The following is an 18,578-nucleotide window of genomic DNA, read 5'->3' on the forward strand; positions in this document are numbered from 1 at the left end:
ATTTTCTACCAATGCCATGGATGAGCCTAGTTTTATCTCGGGACTTAGTCGTGCTTTTGGTAGATGGAAGCACACAATCCATGGGACAGCGCAAGCAGAACCGAATTTATTCTTTCCGAGGAGGTAAAACATTTTGGCCAGTGGGGTCCTTAAGAGTAATTTGGCCATTTTGGGTCAGTATTCGGGATAATAGCATAGAAGGGAAGGGGTTACAGCCATTAAGCAATGCCTTGCAGCCTGCCCTCTTATCGCCAATCCTGCGGCCTTCACGGAAGTCTTAAACCAACACGACTCTTCGTAATATATCCGCAAAGCACTGAACATTAATCTTGCACACTGCTTCTGTGACATGGATCATTCTTGTCCCTCCCATAGCCCCCGCCTCTAGGGTAGTTGATGCTGTACCACATGTAATGACCGATCAGACAACTTCTAGATTCGCAGTTTCCACAATGACGTTTGATTTAATTGTGTGGCAGGGGAACTCCAGGGACTCTCGCATGCAAGAGGCAGCTCCTCCTGCAGTACGTTGCCACACACACCTCACCACTGATATCATTTTTATCCAAGAACACACTCAACTTTCCTTCACCAGGTGCGCTCTTTCACATGATTAATAATAATGACCGATCAAAATTTTTCATACAACCTTCGTGACAGTATTCAAAAAGCTATGCACATCTTTCCTTCAGATCACGTATACCTTCTCGGTGATTTTAACTTTTCACAAATAGACTAGCTTTCCTTGTCTTCATCATGCCGCCACTTAACAGATTTTCTCAAACTTACTTTAGGTTTAAATTTGTACCCAGGTTAATTGTAAGCGAGCCCACTCGAGAATCAAATATACTTGATATTGTATTAACCGGTACCTCCGAAACCGTAGAAACAGTATCCTACCTGTATGGCTTCAGTGATCATAAATGGCTTCAAATAACACTCCACGTACCACTAGCCCATACAGGATCAATCACCAAAAAAATTCGTGACTTCAGCAGGACTACTTACGTTGATATGAATTCTGATCTGGAACACTTTCTTAATGAGACACTTTTACCTAACTTTACTGATCGCACAACCGAAGAAAACTGGGCACCGTATAGGAACGAAGTGTCAGCTATGACTGATCTCTACGTTTCATTAAGAACGATCACTAACGACAGGACAAATCCTTGGTTAAATCGATCGCTACATAGGCTACGAAACACAAGAAAGCGCTTGTACCGCACCACAAAACATGGGTGTGATCCTTCGATGTTCAAAATATACAAAGAATTCCTTAAAACATATCCTAAAGCAATATGCGATGCTAAAAAAAAGTATTATTGCAACGACCTGTCCTCCCTCCTTCAACACAATCCTAAATAGTTCTGGCGAACTGTGTCCCCTGACCACGATTCTGATTATATTTCATTGCACGATGCTAACCAAGCACCAGTATCGGAGAGCAAATGCACACTCATATTTAACAATTTTTCTTCTTCGGTGTTTACACGGGAAGATCATTTCAACATACCATTTGTACATGAATATGACTGGCGCTTTATGGAACCCATTACCATTACTGCTGATAGCATTTCACGCTTCATTGCTAACCTAAAGGTATCTACATCGGCCAGTATAGATAATATAAATTCTAAAATATTACAAAATACCTCGTCAATTTCTAGTCAAATGTTATCCTATTTATTCAACCAATCCTTAGCATCAGAAAAGCTACCAGCTGAATGGAAGGTTTCGAAAGCCGTCCCTGTGTTCAAAAGCGGTAACAGCCATTCAGCCGATAATTATCATCCAACCGCGCTCACATGCAAGCTGCTGGAACGTTATCGCGTCTCATGTTTTCAGTCACCTAGAATCAAACAACTTTTTCTTCTCTAATCAACACGGATTCAGAAAATATTTTTCTTGCGACACGCAATTATTGCAATTTACCACCGACTTACACTTCAGCATGGATGCCAATAAACAAGCTGATTGCGTGTGCCTTGATTTTTCTAAAGCTTTTGTTCGTGTAGCTCATGGCCGACTAATATCCAAATTATCAGCCTTAGACTAGATTCACTTACATTAACTTGCGGAATTTCCTTTTTCTCCGTCAACAGTTCACAGTGGTTAATAACTTCTCCTCCCCCCGTTGCCATGTATCTTCCTGTGTTCCTAAGGGAAGTGTTCTAGGGCTGCTTTCATTTTTTATCTATATTAATGACCTACCGCTTAACATGTCATCATGCATGCGCTTATTTGCGTATGATTGTATCATATATCGTACAATTACAGATGTCGAAGACCACATCGCTCTGCAAAATGACCTTAACATTATTTCCCATTGGTGAAAAATCTGGCTTATGTCCCTTAACCTATCCAAATGCAGGCTCATATCCTTCAGTCGCAAACGCAATAATTCTAACTTTACATATGTCTTAGATACTACACCTGTATCCCAAATTCCATCATATAAGTACCTAGGCGTGCATCTAACACATGATCTTTTCTGGGCCTTGTACATCACCACCATTTGCGTCAAGGCTTCCAGAACCTTGGGTTACTTACGTCGTAATTTACAAAACTGCCGGACCAATGTCTGTAAACTTTCCTACCTAACATACGTCCGTCCTCAGCTCGAGTTCGCATCGTCAATCTGGTCTCCTCATCAAAAATATCTAATTTCCATGATAGGAGCGATACAAAACCGTGCTGCTCGTTTCATCTCTCAAAAATACAGCCGTTATCTCGGCATAACCCAAATAAAAACTGATAATACTCTCGAATCCTTAGACAACCGTCGTTCTGTCGCAATCGTTTGTTTGCTACACAAGTATATAAACTGCGCTTATCTTTCACCTCTACCCCTGGAATCCCCCATGCACATGTCCAATCGATTAAACAACCATCACTCTTTCAAATGCATCTACAGCCACACGCAAGCATTCAACTCATCGACAATTCCCCAAGCAAAAACATTACGGAATTATCTTCCCAGTGAAACCGTTTCAGTAACCGATCACGCATCGTTCCGCAACCAAGTGTATCAGCTTTATACATCTTAAATACTATAACTATGTTTCATTGTGATTACGTGGGGGTGTACTGTTCCCATTTTGTTCTTTTTTTTTTTAGCGTACCAGTTGTAGTCGTGCACTTATTTGCCTGCCCATTGAACAAGTTGTATCCAGCCCTTGTGTGTCATGTTTTTGCGTTATTGCACCTTTGCAAACCATAACCTTTTTTTAACTATAGTGTACTTGTGTCATGTTAACCTTTTTTTATTTGTACTATGTAATCACATTCTATTGTTTAGTGCTGCGTTGCTTCTGTTAAAGTTGTGTTTGATTCAATCGCCCCCCTTACTCCATGTTCCTGATGGAACCTGTAAGGAAACCTGAATAAATAAATAAATAAATAAATAAATAATAATAATAGATGTATTCTGTTTGTGCACAACCATGTGTTTGCAATACTCACATGAGCTTTCCCCAGGCTCCACCACAAAGACAGATGTTGATGCCATCAACTGCACAGCAGACTCGCTGTCTTTGATTTGAGGAAGCGACTTGATGCCTCCGCCGTCTGGAGATGCCCCGCAGCTGGACTGCAGTGCGTGAGGAAATGGGGTTGTGTCATTCGCTGTCAACTCAAAGCTGTACAGAAATGCAACTGTCTTTAATCCTTTACTCACTGGTGTAGGGTAAAAAAAAGAAAAAAAAGAAAGTAAAAGACACTGATTCCTTCTGTTTGCCCAATGATATACCCCTACCTGCCAACATTTATCATTTTGTCATAAAATGCCTGATATATAGAGCTTGTCTATCATTGTCATAGTAACACAATAATTTTATTATGTTTGTGGTCATTTTAGGGCAAAACTTGTTTTAAAAGAATATGAATATTTACTGTCATCTACCAATTTTTTGGAGGCTAATTCTCAGGCGTGCTCATTTATTCTGCAGCAGCAGTGCCATTCTCTCACAAAACCAATGCATAATAGCAATTGAAATGTCATCCTTTGTTCTGTGAATATTTATTTAAGGAAAAACATCATGGGACATTTCCGTTCTTCTATGGCACAGATCATTCTTCCTGTGCCATTGTGTTTGCTGTCATTGTAAGCAAGGGACCTGTATAGGTCCCGAAACACCAAGTTTTTGTCTTTTTATTATATTACGTTCTTGGTGAGTGTTTTAGTTCACCATTCTTCTTGTGACCATAGAGCAGTTTGCCTGTTCACACTGTCTCTAGAGAACAAAGTATGTGATGTTATTTTTAAGTACATTGTTTAATAGCTTGGCTGTTGAAACAAGTTTTGTGATATTTATTAATGTTTGGTATTTGGTGGCTTCGAGTGCAGTATTTCTTGGCCATTAAGGTTGGAAGGTCTGTATAATATGTGTGACATGATAAAGCACGCAATTATACACAGAAGTGCTTTATTGTCATGTGATGTGTTGATGTTATTACAATATCATTGAGCGATGCTCAAGAGACGAGCCGCCGCGTGAACCACGAAGAAGTTGGTCGGTGCCCTTGGCACGAGCGAGTGTCAGCCTGGCTGCCTGGCTCCAGTGTAAATAACATCTTTCGTGTGTGTCTTTCCACACGTAACATTTCTGGTATTACTGCAAACAACAGTCAAAAGCTAGAGAATAGGCTGAACATCTCTATTTGCAAGAATTTTGAATGGTCCTTATAAGACAGAGGAAAAAATATGCGCAGTGGTGTTGGGAATGGAACCAATGCTTACGGGTCTTCAAGCCAAGTGCTCTAAACAGGGCTCTATGTCAGCATTTTGCTGCAATAAAACGTTAAGAGTGGGCTGAACATGCATGTCCTTGGGCTGCTTAAAACGATACCCTTCGGGACCTGCCTTCTACATCCAGGATCGTGACCCATGTTGGATATTTGCCCTGGAATTAATTATTGGGTTAGTCAGTATGTCATTTCTAGGAAAATAGAATGCTGTGACGACACATTATGATTGAAGAGAATAAAACACATAAGCTGTCATATGCGACATTTTCCTTGTTGCTGGATCATCGCCAGATTTATTTTCTGCAATAAGTATACTGACTCCTATCATCTTAAAAAAAACGACGATTTCATTTGCTTTGCTCTGTTATGTGTAGTTGATGATTTTCAATTTGCATTCCCATAGATTTTAATCTACCATAGATTTTCAGGCTAGCTGTGTAGAAACTTGCGTAATGCATCTTCTAATGTACGAAAACTAGCATATCTTGCTTATGTTCGCCCACAATTAGAATGCGCTTAAGCCACATGGTCACCATATCCAGATTATCTAATCCGTATGTTGGAAGCCGTTAAGAATAGGACAGCCAGATTCATCTCTGACAACTACGACTATCATTCAAGCATTACCCGAATAAAACAAGACCTTGCATTTCAGTCATTAGAAGATCACCGCGTCATTGCTCTTTTATGTCTGTTTCACAGGTACATTCATAGTAATTACTTTCACTGTTTGCCGCTTCATGCTCCTGTGCGCACACCTCGTCACATTCACAACGCACTTAGTTTCATGCGCATTCATAGTCAAATTTGACTATGAATGCATTTGACTCATCACCACTACCAAGAGCCATTGCGCATTAGAACAGTCTCCCAGATCACATTGCATCTATCTCCAATCGTGAAACATTCCATGATAACCTGAATTCGTTACATATTAATATTGACACGTGTACTTATCTTTATCGGGCGGCCACGTTTCGCCGCTTAACAACTGTAATCGCACAGCGAGGGACGCGCCTGAATGTATCCGACGTTTCTGGAAAGTTATCGATGCTTCTACCTGGCTGTCTGTTGTCGCCGAACCTTGTGTTATCTGATTTCATCGCATAACGCGAATGGTGTAGAACTTTGTGGAAGGCACACGGGTCCGAACGATTAGTCTGGAACATTCGACGACTGCTCTATAAAAGCCGACGCACTTGACCCGCTGATCAGATTTTCGCCGATCGCCGACTGTGTTCGCCGCTATCGTTGCGCTTTAAGTGTAGCCTGTTTTGTGGGCACAGGTTCGCCCAATAAAAGCTAGTTTTGTCTTTCACAGTACTGCTACTGTGTTCTTTAACGTCACTACCACGTGACATCTGGTGGAGGTGCTGGGTGCTACATGACGGAGCATCTGGTGGAGGTGCAGAGGTGCTACATGACGATCCGACCGCTGGAGACCTCGGTTTTTCCGGGACACTCTCGAGGATACAACAAAAGTATTATTGGCCGCGCCTGACCGCCGACGTCGCCCATTATGTCAGAACATGCCGAGACTGTCAGCGACGTAAGACACCGCCGACAAGGCCAGCCGGATTACTACAGCCAATCGAGCCTCCTTGCCAACCATTCCAGCAGATCGGGATGGACTTGCTGGGACCCTTTCCGACGTCAACAACCGGAAATAAGTGGATCGTCGTGGCGACAGACTACCTCACCCGCTTCGCTGAAACTAAAGCGCTGCCGAAAGGTAGCGCAGCCGAAGTGGCGAAATTTTTTGTCGAAAACATCCTGCTTCGACATGGCGCCCCAGAAGTCGTCATCACCAACAGAGGAACGGCCTTTACAGCGGAGCTCACCCAAGCCATTCTGAAATACAGTCAGAAAAGGCACAGGAGGACCACGGCCTACCACCCGCAGACGAATGGCCTTACGGAGCGGCTGAATAAGACCCTCGCCGACATGCTAGCGATGTACGTCGACATCGAACACAAGACCTGGGATGCCGTCCTGCCGTACGTAACATTTGCTTACAACACGGCGGTGCAAGAAACAACACAGATCACGCCGTTTAAGCTGGTTTACGGCAGGAACCCGACGACGACGCTCGACGCCATGCTGCCCCACGTCACTGACGAAGAGAATGTTGACGTCGCTAGCTATCTCCAGCGCGCCGAAGAAGCCCGACAGCTCGCCCGCCTATGGATCAAGAACCAACAGAGGACCGACAGCCGACACTACAACCTCCGACGACGCTTTGTTGAGTACCAGCCCGGCGACCGTGTTTGGTTTTGGACACCGATACGCCGACGAGGACTCAGTGAGAAACTACTCCGAAGCTATTTCAGACCCTAGAAGGTCATCCGACGTATTGGCGCTCTGGACTATGAGGTCGTGCCAGACGGCATTTCGCATTCACAGCGGCGCCGCGCACGATCTGAAGTGGTCCACGTGGTGCGCCTTAAACCCTTTTACAGACGCTGACGAAATTCCTTATTTTTTGTTGTTGTTTTCTTTGCTACGGGTGTTTTTATTTCGCTTGTATGTAGCATCGGGTCGATGCTTTTTAAGAGGGGAGTATTGACACGTGTACTTATCTTTATCGGGCGACCACGTTTCGCCGCTTAACAACTGTAATCGCACAGCGAGGGACGCGCCTGAATGTATCCGACGTTTCTGGAAAGTTATCGATACTTCTACCTGGCTGTCTGTTGTCGCCGAACCTTGTGTTATCTGATTTCATCGCGTAACGCGAATGGTGTAGAACTTTGTGGAAGGCACACGGGTCCGAACGATTAGTCTGGAACATTCGACGACTACTCTATAAAAGCCGACGCACTTGACCCACTGATCAGATTTTCGACGATCGCCGACTGTGTTCGCCGCTATCGTTGCGCTTTAAGTGTAGCCTGTTTTGTGGGCACAGGTTCGCCCAATAAAAGTTAGTTTTGTCTTTCACAGTACTGCTACTGTGTTCTTTAACGTCACTACCACGTGACAATATTGTATAACAATGATGCACTTTCCTATTTTTGTCATGTAATTACTGTTGCCCCCCTTACTCGATGCCCTTCAATGGGCCTGTAAGGTAATGTGAACAAATAAATAAATTTTTAAAATTGGGCAAGATTTGCAGCTGTTTTTTTATGGATTCATGTTAGCATCCCTAAGATTGTTTTGCACTTGCAGATCCCTCGATCAAAACACCTTAAAATGTGGCAAAAGGGCACTTTCTAATTAAGGATTAGTTAAACCGTTGCACCATGTCTATGTTGTTTTTCTTTTGCATCCAAAATTTGGTTCCTGCTAGAACTGGAAGCAGCACATTCAACCCTATTTCATTGCTGATGCAGTTTGCCATAAACTCCCTGCCTTTCCTGTCTTCTATTTCTCTCTCTCTTTGTCATAAACTACTTTGAAATCTATAGCTGCAGCCATCACTGTGTTTCTCTGTTCCACCAGGAGTACAAAAAGTGTGATCCTCACCACTGGACAACGAGATGACTGGCAGAGAACGATGTCGCATTGAATGTTGATTTTGTTGCTTCCTGGGAACCTGAATGTGGACGACACTGTTGCGTCTGCCGTGTCCGATGTCTCGTTGTACTTAAACGCTGACAGGAATGTGGTCTTTGGGCACCTGAAATAGAACGATGTGTGTGCTTTTTATTTGACATGGTTGCAGCATGTTACTTGTGCTGCTCAAAAATAGTAATTTCTTGGATGTACAATCTACTGCTAAAGAGAACTAACCAGTGTCTAAGCCAAAATAACTCAAACATTTTTTTTGCCCTATCTGAGAGGGGTGACTGATGTGATCAATGATACGTGATTATGTGTGTAAAAAAATTAGTCCTGGGCCTATGCGGCGTATCTCAGAAAAAGTTGACGGCAGTATAGTAACTGCGTGCCTCGTTTAGCAGTAGATCATGCTTTACACATTGAAGTACCGCCTCACAATCGGAAGCACTAATGAAAGCAGCGATGTCTGAAAACATGTTGCATACTGTTACGAACTTGTACCGCTGCACCACGATTACGGCTTTGTGGTCCCGTAGCGCTCGTCACCCGTTTCGTGACAGAGCGTTGGTAGCGATGACTCCGAGCCTGGCGTCGATGAGAATAACAAAAGGGACTTTATACATTATATACAGGTTATCATACAGGACATGAACGGGTCGGCACTGGGGCCGAGTGCTCACAACAAACGCGACTGTTCTCGCACGACGACGTCCGGCGAAAACGCGTTACACATCTCACCCCAGTCGGGACGACACTCTCTCCCGGTGGGGTCGGCAGATCCTGTTTCTCAGGCAGCGCGGTGCTGCTTTTATAATCCCCGAGCACCATTGTCACTGAAACGGCCCAATACAAAGTCAGCACACGACGGTCGTCCGAGGGGTCCAACCAGCGACCGCGCTGGCCACCCGGTTCAAAGTTCGCGCGCGCGGTGACCTCCAGGCAAGGGAGGTGCGGCGCCGGGCCGTCGGGCACACGCGGACACGTCAAAACACGCTGCTCCGCCGAGGCTTCTCCCGCACGAAGGCGCAGCATCTTGACTTGTGAAGGGAGAATTATGGCGCTCGCAGGTGGTAGTGGCACAACAGCATCCCCGCCCTCAGATAAGGCGCCGGGAAGACGAGCTGCCTCCACGTGGCTCGGATGCCAGGCGCGCACGTTCGTCAGGCTCGTCCAAGTTCACGTCCAGTGTCGGGACGCCAGGTAACATCACGTGCCCAGGTCCGACTCGCCAGGACAGGAGCTCTGCTCACCACGTCGTCGCCAAGGCACCTTGACCAGCTCCGCTCGGGTCGTTCCTAAGACCTTGCTTCTCGCCACTGGTCCCGCTTGGTCGTTCTGCAGCTTGCAAAATCGACCGGCAAAAGGCAACACCCAACACGAACAAGTGCCCTCTGTCTCCCGTCAAACACCAGACAAGGCCATAATTCAAATCAACCTAATTAATCGCTATCCCCTTTTGCTCCCGCTGCAACAAGAGGCAGGTGTACGATCTAGCACACAAGGCTCAAACAATCAGTTTTCAAATCAACAACACACCAAACTAGAAACAATTATTAATCAGCAATAATAATTACAAATAGAATGGTCCCCTTGAAATCGCTTTGGACCGAAAACATACTTCTGAGGAAGCAAATGAGGTCATTCATTTTTCCCGGCGATATTTTCGCGGAATCTGAAGCTGCTTATATTTGCGACCCTGCTTATCCGTGTAGCGGCGGTACAATAAGCCAGGTTCCTTGCCAAATGAAACCCCCTTTTTTTCCACTCCCCGTTTGACGCTCTTCCTCAGATCGGCTAATGAACAATCTTCCTGTTGCTCGCGAATCAGACTTTTTCTTTCAACTGCAGCCTGCTCCTGCCAGCTGGCGGAAACCGGAGCGAGTGCGGAGCCCGCGTCGCCTAATTGCGGCGTCGAGTCTATATCGCGGCTAGCACTGCACGCGTCACTCCCACTCACTTCCAGGACCCGCTCGTCTAGGCCAGCCTCCGAGCTCTGCCTCTCCCGTGACTGCTCGCCACTCAAGTTACCGTGATCGGTCCGTGTGCCGCACCGCCTTTCGCTCACCGACGCAAAGTCAAGTTCCCTCGACAGCGGGCGCGCTTTGGATCGCCTGGGGGCCATGTACGCCACGTCGGCAAAGAATGATTTGCCCTGATCCCTCAGCAGCTGCTCCGAGCTATTTGAGAAGAGGTAGGAAAATTGCTCCGGGAGGGCGGCTGACACAGCGGCTTCGGTGTTAAGTTTTCCAAACTCTCCTTCAATGATAACCGTTGCTATCGGTAAACAGACACTCTCCTTCTCGGCCACTTGCCGTATCCTAACGCACTCTCCCGTAAAATCACTCGAGGAGACGAAAGACGGGTGAACAACGTCCATAGTTGCTGCAGAGTCCCGCAGTGCTCGGCACTTCTTGCCGTTTACCTTAATTTCCTGCACATAGGGCTCCAATAGACGTATGTTCTTGCGAGTTTCCTGTATCGTTGCAAAAGCAATTCTCTCTGGGCAGCTTGCAGCGATGTGCCCTTGCTTTTTGCAATTGTAGCAGGTTAACGGTTTCCGTTTTTCAAAAGAACGCGTCATTTCGTTTCGCTGTTTCGGACCATCGTCATCATTCTGAGATGCATTCTGTCCATCCCTTACAGTTTCTTTGGGAAGGGACTCGTCGTCCCGAAACTCGCGACGCGTGATTTCCTTCCGTTCGTCGGGCTTCCCGTAAAACACATCTCTTCTATCTGCTTTTTCTACACGCACTGCCTTGCTGTGCAAGCTGCGGCGGGTGTAATACTCTTCCGCTAACTCTGCTGCCTTGTTTAGCTTAACCTCCTTTAGCCTATCTTGCAGCCAGAGCCGGACATCCTCATCAATGCAACGGTAGAACTGCTCCAACGCGATGCATTCGACAATTTTGTCGCGGTCGTCGTAAACCTCTTCGCCCTTCAGCCATTCCACCAGGTCGGCTTTTAGACGAAACGCGAAGTCAACATTCGACTCCTTACCCTTTTTTGCATACCGGAACCTCTGCCGGAAAGCTTCGGGCGACAATTTGTACTTCCGCAGTAGCGCTTCCTTCACATCACTGTAGCTCTCAAACGCCTCTTTCGATAAGCAAGTTATTACGTCTGATGCCTCCCCAGGAAGCAACGCTAACAGATTCTGTGCCCAAAGGGATCGCTCAATGCTATTCCGTTCACACACGTGCTCAAATTTCACGAGGTATTTGGCCATATCCTCTCCGACGACAAAGGGTGGAAGTTGATCGCGTATTCTTGGAACATTAGAAGTGAGACTAGGCGCCGGCGAGTTATTTCGGATCTCCAACTCTTTCATTTTAAGCTCGTGCTCACGTCGCTGCCTCTCTCTCCTTTCCTCCTTTTCCTCCTCGCGAAGTTCCTTTTCCTCCTCGCGACGTTGCTGTTCTCTCCTTTCCTCCTTTTCCTCCTCGCGACGTTGCTTTTCCTCCTCGCGACGTTGCTGTTCTCTCCTTTCCTCCTTTTCCTCCTCGCGACGTTGCTGTTCTCTCCTTTCCTGCTCGCAACGTTCCTTCTCCTCCCTTTCCCGACGTTCATTGATACCCGCCAAGGCCTCAGCGGCTTCCTCAGCCGTTACGTCCCCAGTCCTCATGACCTCAAGGATCGCATTCTTTCTTTTGGTTGAGCCCAACTCAATGCCCAACTCCTCACAAATTTCGAGAAGTTCCTTCACCTTGTACTTCTCCATCGTTCACACTGTCCTCCTGCTGTTTACCCTTTTTGAATATACCTGCCGTACGCTACTATAACACTACTAGTAAGACATATGCAAGTATTTCACACACTGCCCTGTTTACCCTCTCAGCATCCCCTGGTTTTCAAAACACTCTTACTAGGCTTGAAACACACAAGGTTAAACACAATGCAACACCAAGTCAATCCCTGAGCTACTATAACCTGTGTCAGAGAAAGTCTGGTGTTTGAGGTAAACTTCAGGCACTCACCGCGCCGAGGTAGCTGATGCCGGTCAATCCCGTAGCTGCCATCCAGTGTTACGAACTTCCAACCGGTGCCACCAGTGTTACGAACTTGTACCGCTGCACCACGATTACGGCTTTGTGGTCCCGTAGCGCTCGTCACCCGTTTCGTGACAGAGCGTTGGTAGCGATGACTCCGAGCCTGGCGTCGATGAGAATAACAAAAGGGACTTTATACATTATATACAGGTTATCATACAGGACATGAACGGGTCGGCACTGGGGCCGAGTGCTCACAACAAACGCGACTGTTCTCGCACGACGACGTCCGGCGAAAACGCGTTACACATCTCACCCCAGTCGGGACGACACTCTCTCCCGGTGGGGTCGGCAGATCCTGTTTCTCAGGCAGCGCGGTGCTGCTTTTATAATCCCCGAGCACCATTGTCACTGAAACGGCCCAATACAAAGTCAGCACACGACGGTCGTCCGAGGGGTCCAACCAGCGACCGCGCTGGCCACCCGGTTCAAAGTTCGCGCGCGCGGTGACCTCCAGGCAAGGGAGGTGCGGCGCCGGGCCGTCGGGCACACGCGGACACGTCAAAACACGCTGCTCCGCCGAGGCTTCTCCCGCACGAAGGCGCAGCATCTTGACTTGTGAAGGGAGAATTATGGCGCTCGCAGGTGGTAGTGGCACAACAATACATCTCGAGACACTTCTCATGCGACCTGTAACACAAAATTTACTGGTATGCACCAAGTGGGTTACACAAAATGAGCTGTAAGACAGACGTCCGCATGCTTGCTGCAATTTAAGTGTGTCGTTGTGTAGAAGGTTTTCTTGAATTGTTCTTGACAGTGATTTGAACTAAGGAAATTTATGAGGTTGCTTGCAGTTTTCTGAGCCCACTCCACGTTGGTTAGTGCTCCATCACCTCAACTAACTTTTATAGTTTACTGCGTTGAATGGACATTTCTGGACCACACAAAACTCGCAGGGAAATTCAAGGTTATTAGTCTGTTCTGCTGTTTTGTGTTCTTACTGAAACTTGTTAAAGACATATTTTCAGCAGACCAAAGTAATTGACGTGCGAAGGGAGTATAAGGAAACATAGTATCATTCTATTTTGGGAAGCGGGTTGGGGGACGCACTATGGTAGTTTTTAATATGTGCTTACACATGCTAGTTTTATAAACTTGGAAAGTACGAACCCATTGGCATCTATGAGCTCCTCTTCACTGGTATTGGATGCAAAACTGAAGCAAGATCTGACCACAATGCCACCAGTTTCTGAAAGAAATGAGAAAATAGTAATGTAGACATGACAATTAAATTCTGCTGTTAGCTAAAATTGTATAGTAAGATATTGAAGCAATGTAACCGCTCCCTTCCATCATGCCTTCGACTCTGAGGGTTTTACTAAAATATGTAAATAAATTAGTAAATACACAAATAAAATAAACTGCTTCACGTTTGAGCTTAGCTGTGCAGCAGACTCTTCAAGGCAAGTCCTGTCAAGCTAATCAGTTCAAGGACTTTTCTATAGTCTCCCATAACCACTGTGGGACTGTTCTGGACGCACACCCTAGCCAGCAGGCTGCAGCTAATGCTCTCACAATCTCCTCATGCTGCTGCCATAATTTCCTTCTGTGCTCTTCAGCATGGTGCTTCTGGACAAATCAACAGAATTAGGGTGGTAAAAAACATTTGTCCTCAAGTTTAAGGGGCACTGAAACACTTTTTGAATCCTATAAGAAGATGTTCCCACTCAGTAGGCAATGCTGCCATGCCCGTGCAAATGTGCACGTGCAAATGATTATTGCAATGCATGCAGCTGGGAGCTTATGCTCTCGCATAATAGATCACTTGCTCTTTCCTGTAGTTTTTGACATCTCTTCTTTTTTTCCTTGCCCTATGCAGTGTCAGTGATGAAATCACATTAAGCCTAATGGCCCGCAAATGGTGGTGGTAGTGGTGGCGTGGCAGCAGATGGGGTCAGCCTGGCATGCTTAGCTGGTGATTGTTTCACGTGGGTATCTCATGCATATTTAGCAAGGGTGCGTCACCAGACTTAGCTCGACTCTGTGTCTTGAAGAAAAGCAAGCAACAGTCGTAGCACTCTCTTCATGATTATTGCGGGCGCATCAGGAAACACCACATCATCATAGTCTCTAAGACATTTCTTTTGCAGGCAGTGAAGCAATGCCTTTCTATCCTCATCAGACTGCAGGCTTAGCCAGATAGGGTTCCACATCACCTATCTCACCACATAGAACACAAAGCGGGGAAGCACATTGTCCAGTCATAATCGACCAAGCGTGGGTTTAAGCGGTAAATCAGAAGAAAAGTTAAGGGAGTTAACTGAGGGGCCCGATTTTTTATTTGTCATATCATAAGAAGCCAACAAACACTGACACCAAGGACAACATAGGGGAAGTTACTTGTGCTTAATAAATGAAATAAAGAAATGATAAATTAATGGAAATTAAAGTGGATGAAAAAACAACTTGCAGCAGGTGGGAACCGAACCTACAACCTTCGTATTTCGCGTGCAATGCTCTGCCAATTGAGCTACCGCAGTGCCGTTTCCCCATCCACTTTCTTTTGTATTTACGTGTCCCAGTAGAACTCTGGGAGTGTCAGCCAGCGCCACCACTCGCAGACCTTGGCGGCGGACGTGGAACGTCCTTTTTTGCCACATGCGTCGGAGAACGTGATCTTTTTGGGTGAAGGCAATTGGTCAATAAACCCACACATGCTACCTGAAGGCATCAATGTTGCCAGATTTGAGACCCTCCTTATGTAATAAACAAGAGGAAATGGGGTTAACTGAGGGGCCCAATTTTTTATTAGTCGTATAAGAAGCCAACAAACACTGACACCAAGGACAACATAGGGGAAGTTACTTGTGCTTAATAAATGAAATAAAGAAACGATAAATTAATGGAAATTAAAGTGGATGAAAAAACAACTTGCCGCAGGTGGGAACCGAACCCACAACCTTCGCATTTCGTGAGATTGAAGCCGCATGGGGAACACCCATCGCCAAATGGCGGTGCTTTTCTACGTACTGCCTCCAAGCACTCAATTTGGCTCTTCGATTTTGATATAAACGGCAATTGGTGCAGAATACAGCTTGTTATCAGTGTAGCATTGAGTTTCAGTATGGGCATGGGATGGTTCCCCCACTGTACAACTGCCAACCAACGAAATGCATTGAGCCTTTGCTCAACACTTCAACCGCACATCGTCAGAATAGCTTGTTGTCAATGGTGACGCCTAGGAAACGAACACTAGTTGCACGGTGAATTGGGTGGCCTTTAATATTGAGCATCAATCACACTGACCTCTGTCTCACTCCTGGAAAAAAGTATGAAGGCTGGCTTTTCTGCCATAAGGAGAGGCCAAGCACCGAAAAGTAACGTTTAATGATGGGGATTGTGCCCTGGGCTATACGTGCCAAACGTTTGAGTTGGTTCCCTCAGATCAAAGTGCAAATGCCATCAGTGTAAATGGACATCTTATTAACATCCTACCTCTTTTTAGTGTTGCAGGAAAGCTGGCTATGCAATGAAAAAGCAAGGGGGATGGGGCACTTCCGTGAGATATGCCAAGGGAAATGCGTCACTTTTCACTCATTGTGTTTCATCGCTTAACCTGGATACGGCAACCTTTGGAAAGTTTGTGTGTGAACCGAAGATCGTTTCCCGAGATGTCCATGGCGTGGAGTCTGTTGATGATGCCTATGTGAAGCACACTGTCATATGCTTTGCCAAAGACCATGAAAACGGCAAGTGTTGAAAGGCCATCGACTCAGTAGTGCTTCATGTGAATCATCAAATTCAAGACAGAGTCCTGAGCTCTCAGCCATTGATAAAATCTAGTCAAACATGATGAGAGTTTCCTTCCTTGCTCCATATGCCAAGTTAACCTCGTACATACTAGTCTTTCCATGAACTTCGATATACATGATGTTAATGATACTGGCCAACATGAGGCTAGGCTCACAGGATTCTTTCTGAGCTTGAGGACTGGCACCACCCCTGCTATCTTCCGCATTTCTGGAATCTGTCTCGTGCTCCATACGTGACTGAATATATTCAGAAGTGCATGTCTTCTCTCGTAGGGAAGATTTGTCAGCATCGGATTGGTGATGAAATCGGGATCCACAGCACAATGTTTCCTCAGGTTGTTAAACGCCAGTTCCAACTTGCGAAAAGTGAGTAGGGCGTTCATCGTAGGGGTTACTGAGGCAGTATGGGGTCCACTACTATTGGCTTGCCGGATGTGTACAGGCACCAGCCATTGTCTGCAAGCATGCATCCACATGCTTCCAGATGTTCTATGGGATAAGAAATCGGTGGTTGTTAGTGCATCTGATGCCATTCCTTGGTTGCTCTCTTTGTCAGATGTCCATCTTTAATAATTGCCATAAGTGTACCTCGGAAAGTAGAACAAAAGGAGCAATAGGCAGGGCACTGCTACTGACGCTGCCCCAGTTGAGAGGGAGACAACGAGTTTGATGGGGAAAGGGAAGCTAAACATTGGGTCCATTTCAGAAATTTCTTCAGCAGTATATATTCGTTGAACGGCATCATGCTCAATCCTAAGTTTTATTTTTTTTTTTAGATGGAAATAAGAGTTAGTCACCCTATAATGGCAATGTCTACTCTTTTTCACATAACAGTAACAATAACAAAAAGTAATTTAGTAAGATGCGAGGGAAACTTGCAGGTGCAAGAAGTCTCGAGCAGAGTTCACTAAAAAGAGTAAATGAAGGTAGCATGCAGTCCTAGGCACACAAAAACGCACAGAGACAAAAGGCGAGAATAAGTTGCACCACACTAAACCGAGACCCAAGAGATTCACTAAACCGAGACCCAACACAGAGTTCCAAACTTGTACACGAGGCTACGGTGCAGTCTGAGAAAAGAAGGCGCACAAATGAGGAAGGTAAACATAAGAAATCACGCATGCGCATAAATATGACAGTCATAGGCGAGCTTCATCACAGAAGACGCACAAAAACTAGTATGACAAGTGTTGCTCAGGCTTCCAGAAAAGCTGTTCCAGGGATCCTTTAATGCTGTAGCCTTTTATTTTATCCATCACACTCTCTGTAACCTGCACTACCAGTGTGATGAACGAATCTTTAAGGGCCCTTCACATATAAATGTGGGGAGGGGGGCACTGTACTAATTTATTGTGTCGTTTCCTCTCTTCAAGTGCCTTCTTTTTTGCCTGACCTTAAAACGGTTTTTAAAATGCAACAAGCAACTTTTCTTTGAACCCATTCCATTAACTTTCTTTTTTGGCCCTCGTCAGAGCACATTTTATTGGATTTTACTCAGCTAGGTTGACTGGGCCGCTTTCATTTTTTTTTTTCAGTGGTGTGCCAGGATTTGTAGAATAGTGCTTTTATTTTCGCATCAGGCTGTTGCCCTCAAGATCGGAGAGGCATTCAGCAAAACTGTATTTGTGTCAAGCCAAGCATTCTAGAATGCTTGGTTTGATACAAATGCAGCTTTACTGAATGCCTTTGCAATCATAGAATGATTGCAATGTTCAGTAGCCGCACTGTGTTCACAGTACTGTTGTTAAAGGATGCAATACCTGGGCACCAGTTCAATGCAGCAATTACACCTAAATTTACCCTCAAGCCAGGCTGACATGGCACACAGACTTAATAGTTTAAGTGCGTATACTCACCACCAGGGCCATGAGCACTTGCCCGGAGTGTGTAGTGGTGCCCCATCACCAGCTCGTACACTCTCTTCTGTTCATCCAGGAACCCGAGGGAAACCCTGTAGAGCTCATTCCTGTAGGATTGCAAGGGTTCTCATTGTATGCGGGTATTGCTACAGTTGGGTAGCCATAAGCAGTAGTGCATTTATGGGAGTAATACATGTAGCACAGGGGCACAAAGGTAACATAAGCTGCTGAATGTCTAATATTTGAATGCCATACTCGCATTGCTACGTGCACATCAGTAATAGCATTAAAAATTTGTGTCGCCTGTGGCAGCCTGTTGTGTTCTCGTTACTCGTTTGGCCATTGAATGCATGCTCTCAACGTTAGCCAGTTGTGCCTGTGGACAAAACATGCATTTCTGAAATAAACAAATGCTTGCACGTAAATTGTGTTTTGAGTGGCATTTCTTGCTTTCGTTACTTGCTAAATATTTTTCTTTTTTGATATTGCAATGTGGTTCAGAAAATAGTTTAGATCTGATTACCTGCTGTAGTACCTCAGTGGCTATGGCAATCTCCTGCTAAAAGAGCAAGGCGCCGAGCTCAACTCCTGGCCATGGCCATTATTTGATGTCGGCGTAATGCAGAAAGGCTTGCGTATTTTGATTTATAAGTATGTTTAGGAAC

At 45.6% G+C, this 18,578-nt stretch overlaps 1 protein-coding gene across 1 annotated transcript in view; it reads right to left on the reverse strand.

Moving 5' to 3' along the window:
- LOC139061206 (uncharacterized) overlaps positions 1-18,578 on the reverse strand; it is a 175,280-nt gene that overhangs the window by 11,813 nt on the left and 144,889 nt on the right. The window contains exons 5-8 of the mRNA XM_070540859.1: positions 17,911-18,020; positions 13,413-13,491; positions 8,218-8,371; positions 3,466-3,592 (exon numbers count right to left, since the gene is read on the reverse strand). Coding sequence (XP_070396960.1) covers positions 3,466-3,592; positions 8,218-8,371; positions 13,413-13,491; positions 17,911-18,020 — 470 coding nt within the window. The remainder of the gene's footprint in view (positions 1-3,465; positions 3,593-8,217; positions 8,372-13,412; positions 13,492-17,910; positions 18,021-18,578) is intronic.

This window comes from Dermacentor albipictus, chromosome 6 (genome assembly GCF_038994185.2).
Source record: "Dermacentor albipictus isolate Rhodes 1998 colony chromosome 6, USDA_Dalb.pri_finalv2, whole genome shotgun sequence".
Lineage (NCBI taxonomy): Eukaryota > Metazoa > Arthropoda > Arachnida > Ixodida > Ixodidae > Dermacentor > Dermacentor albipictus.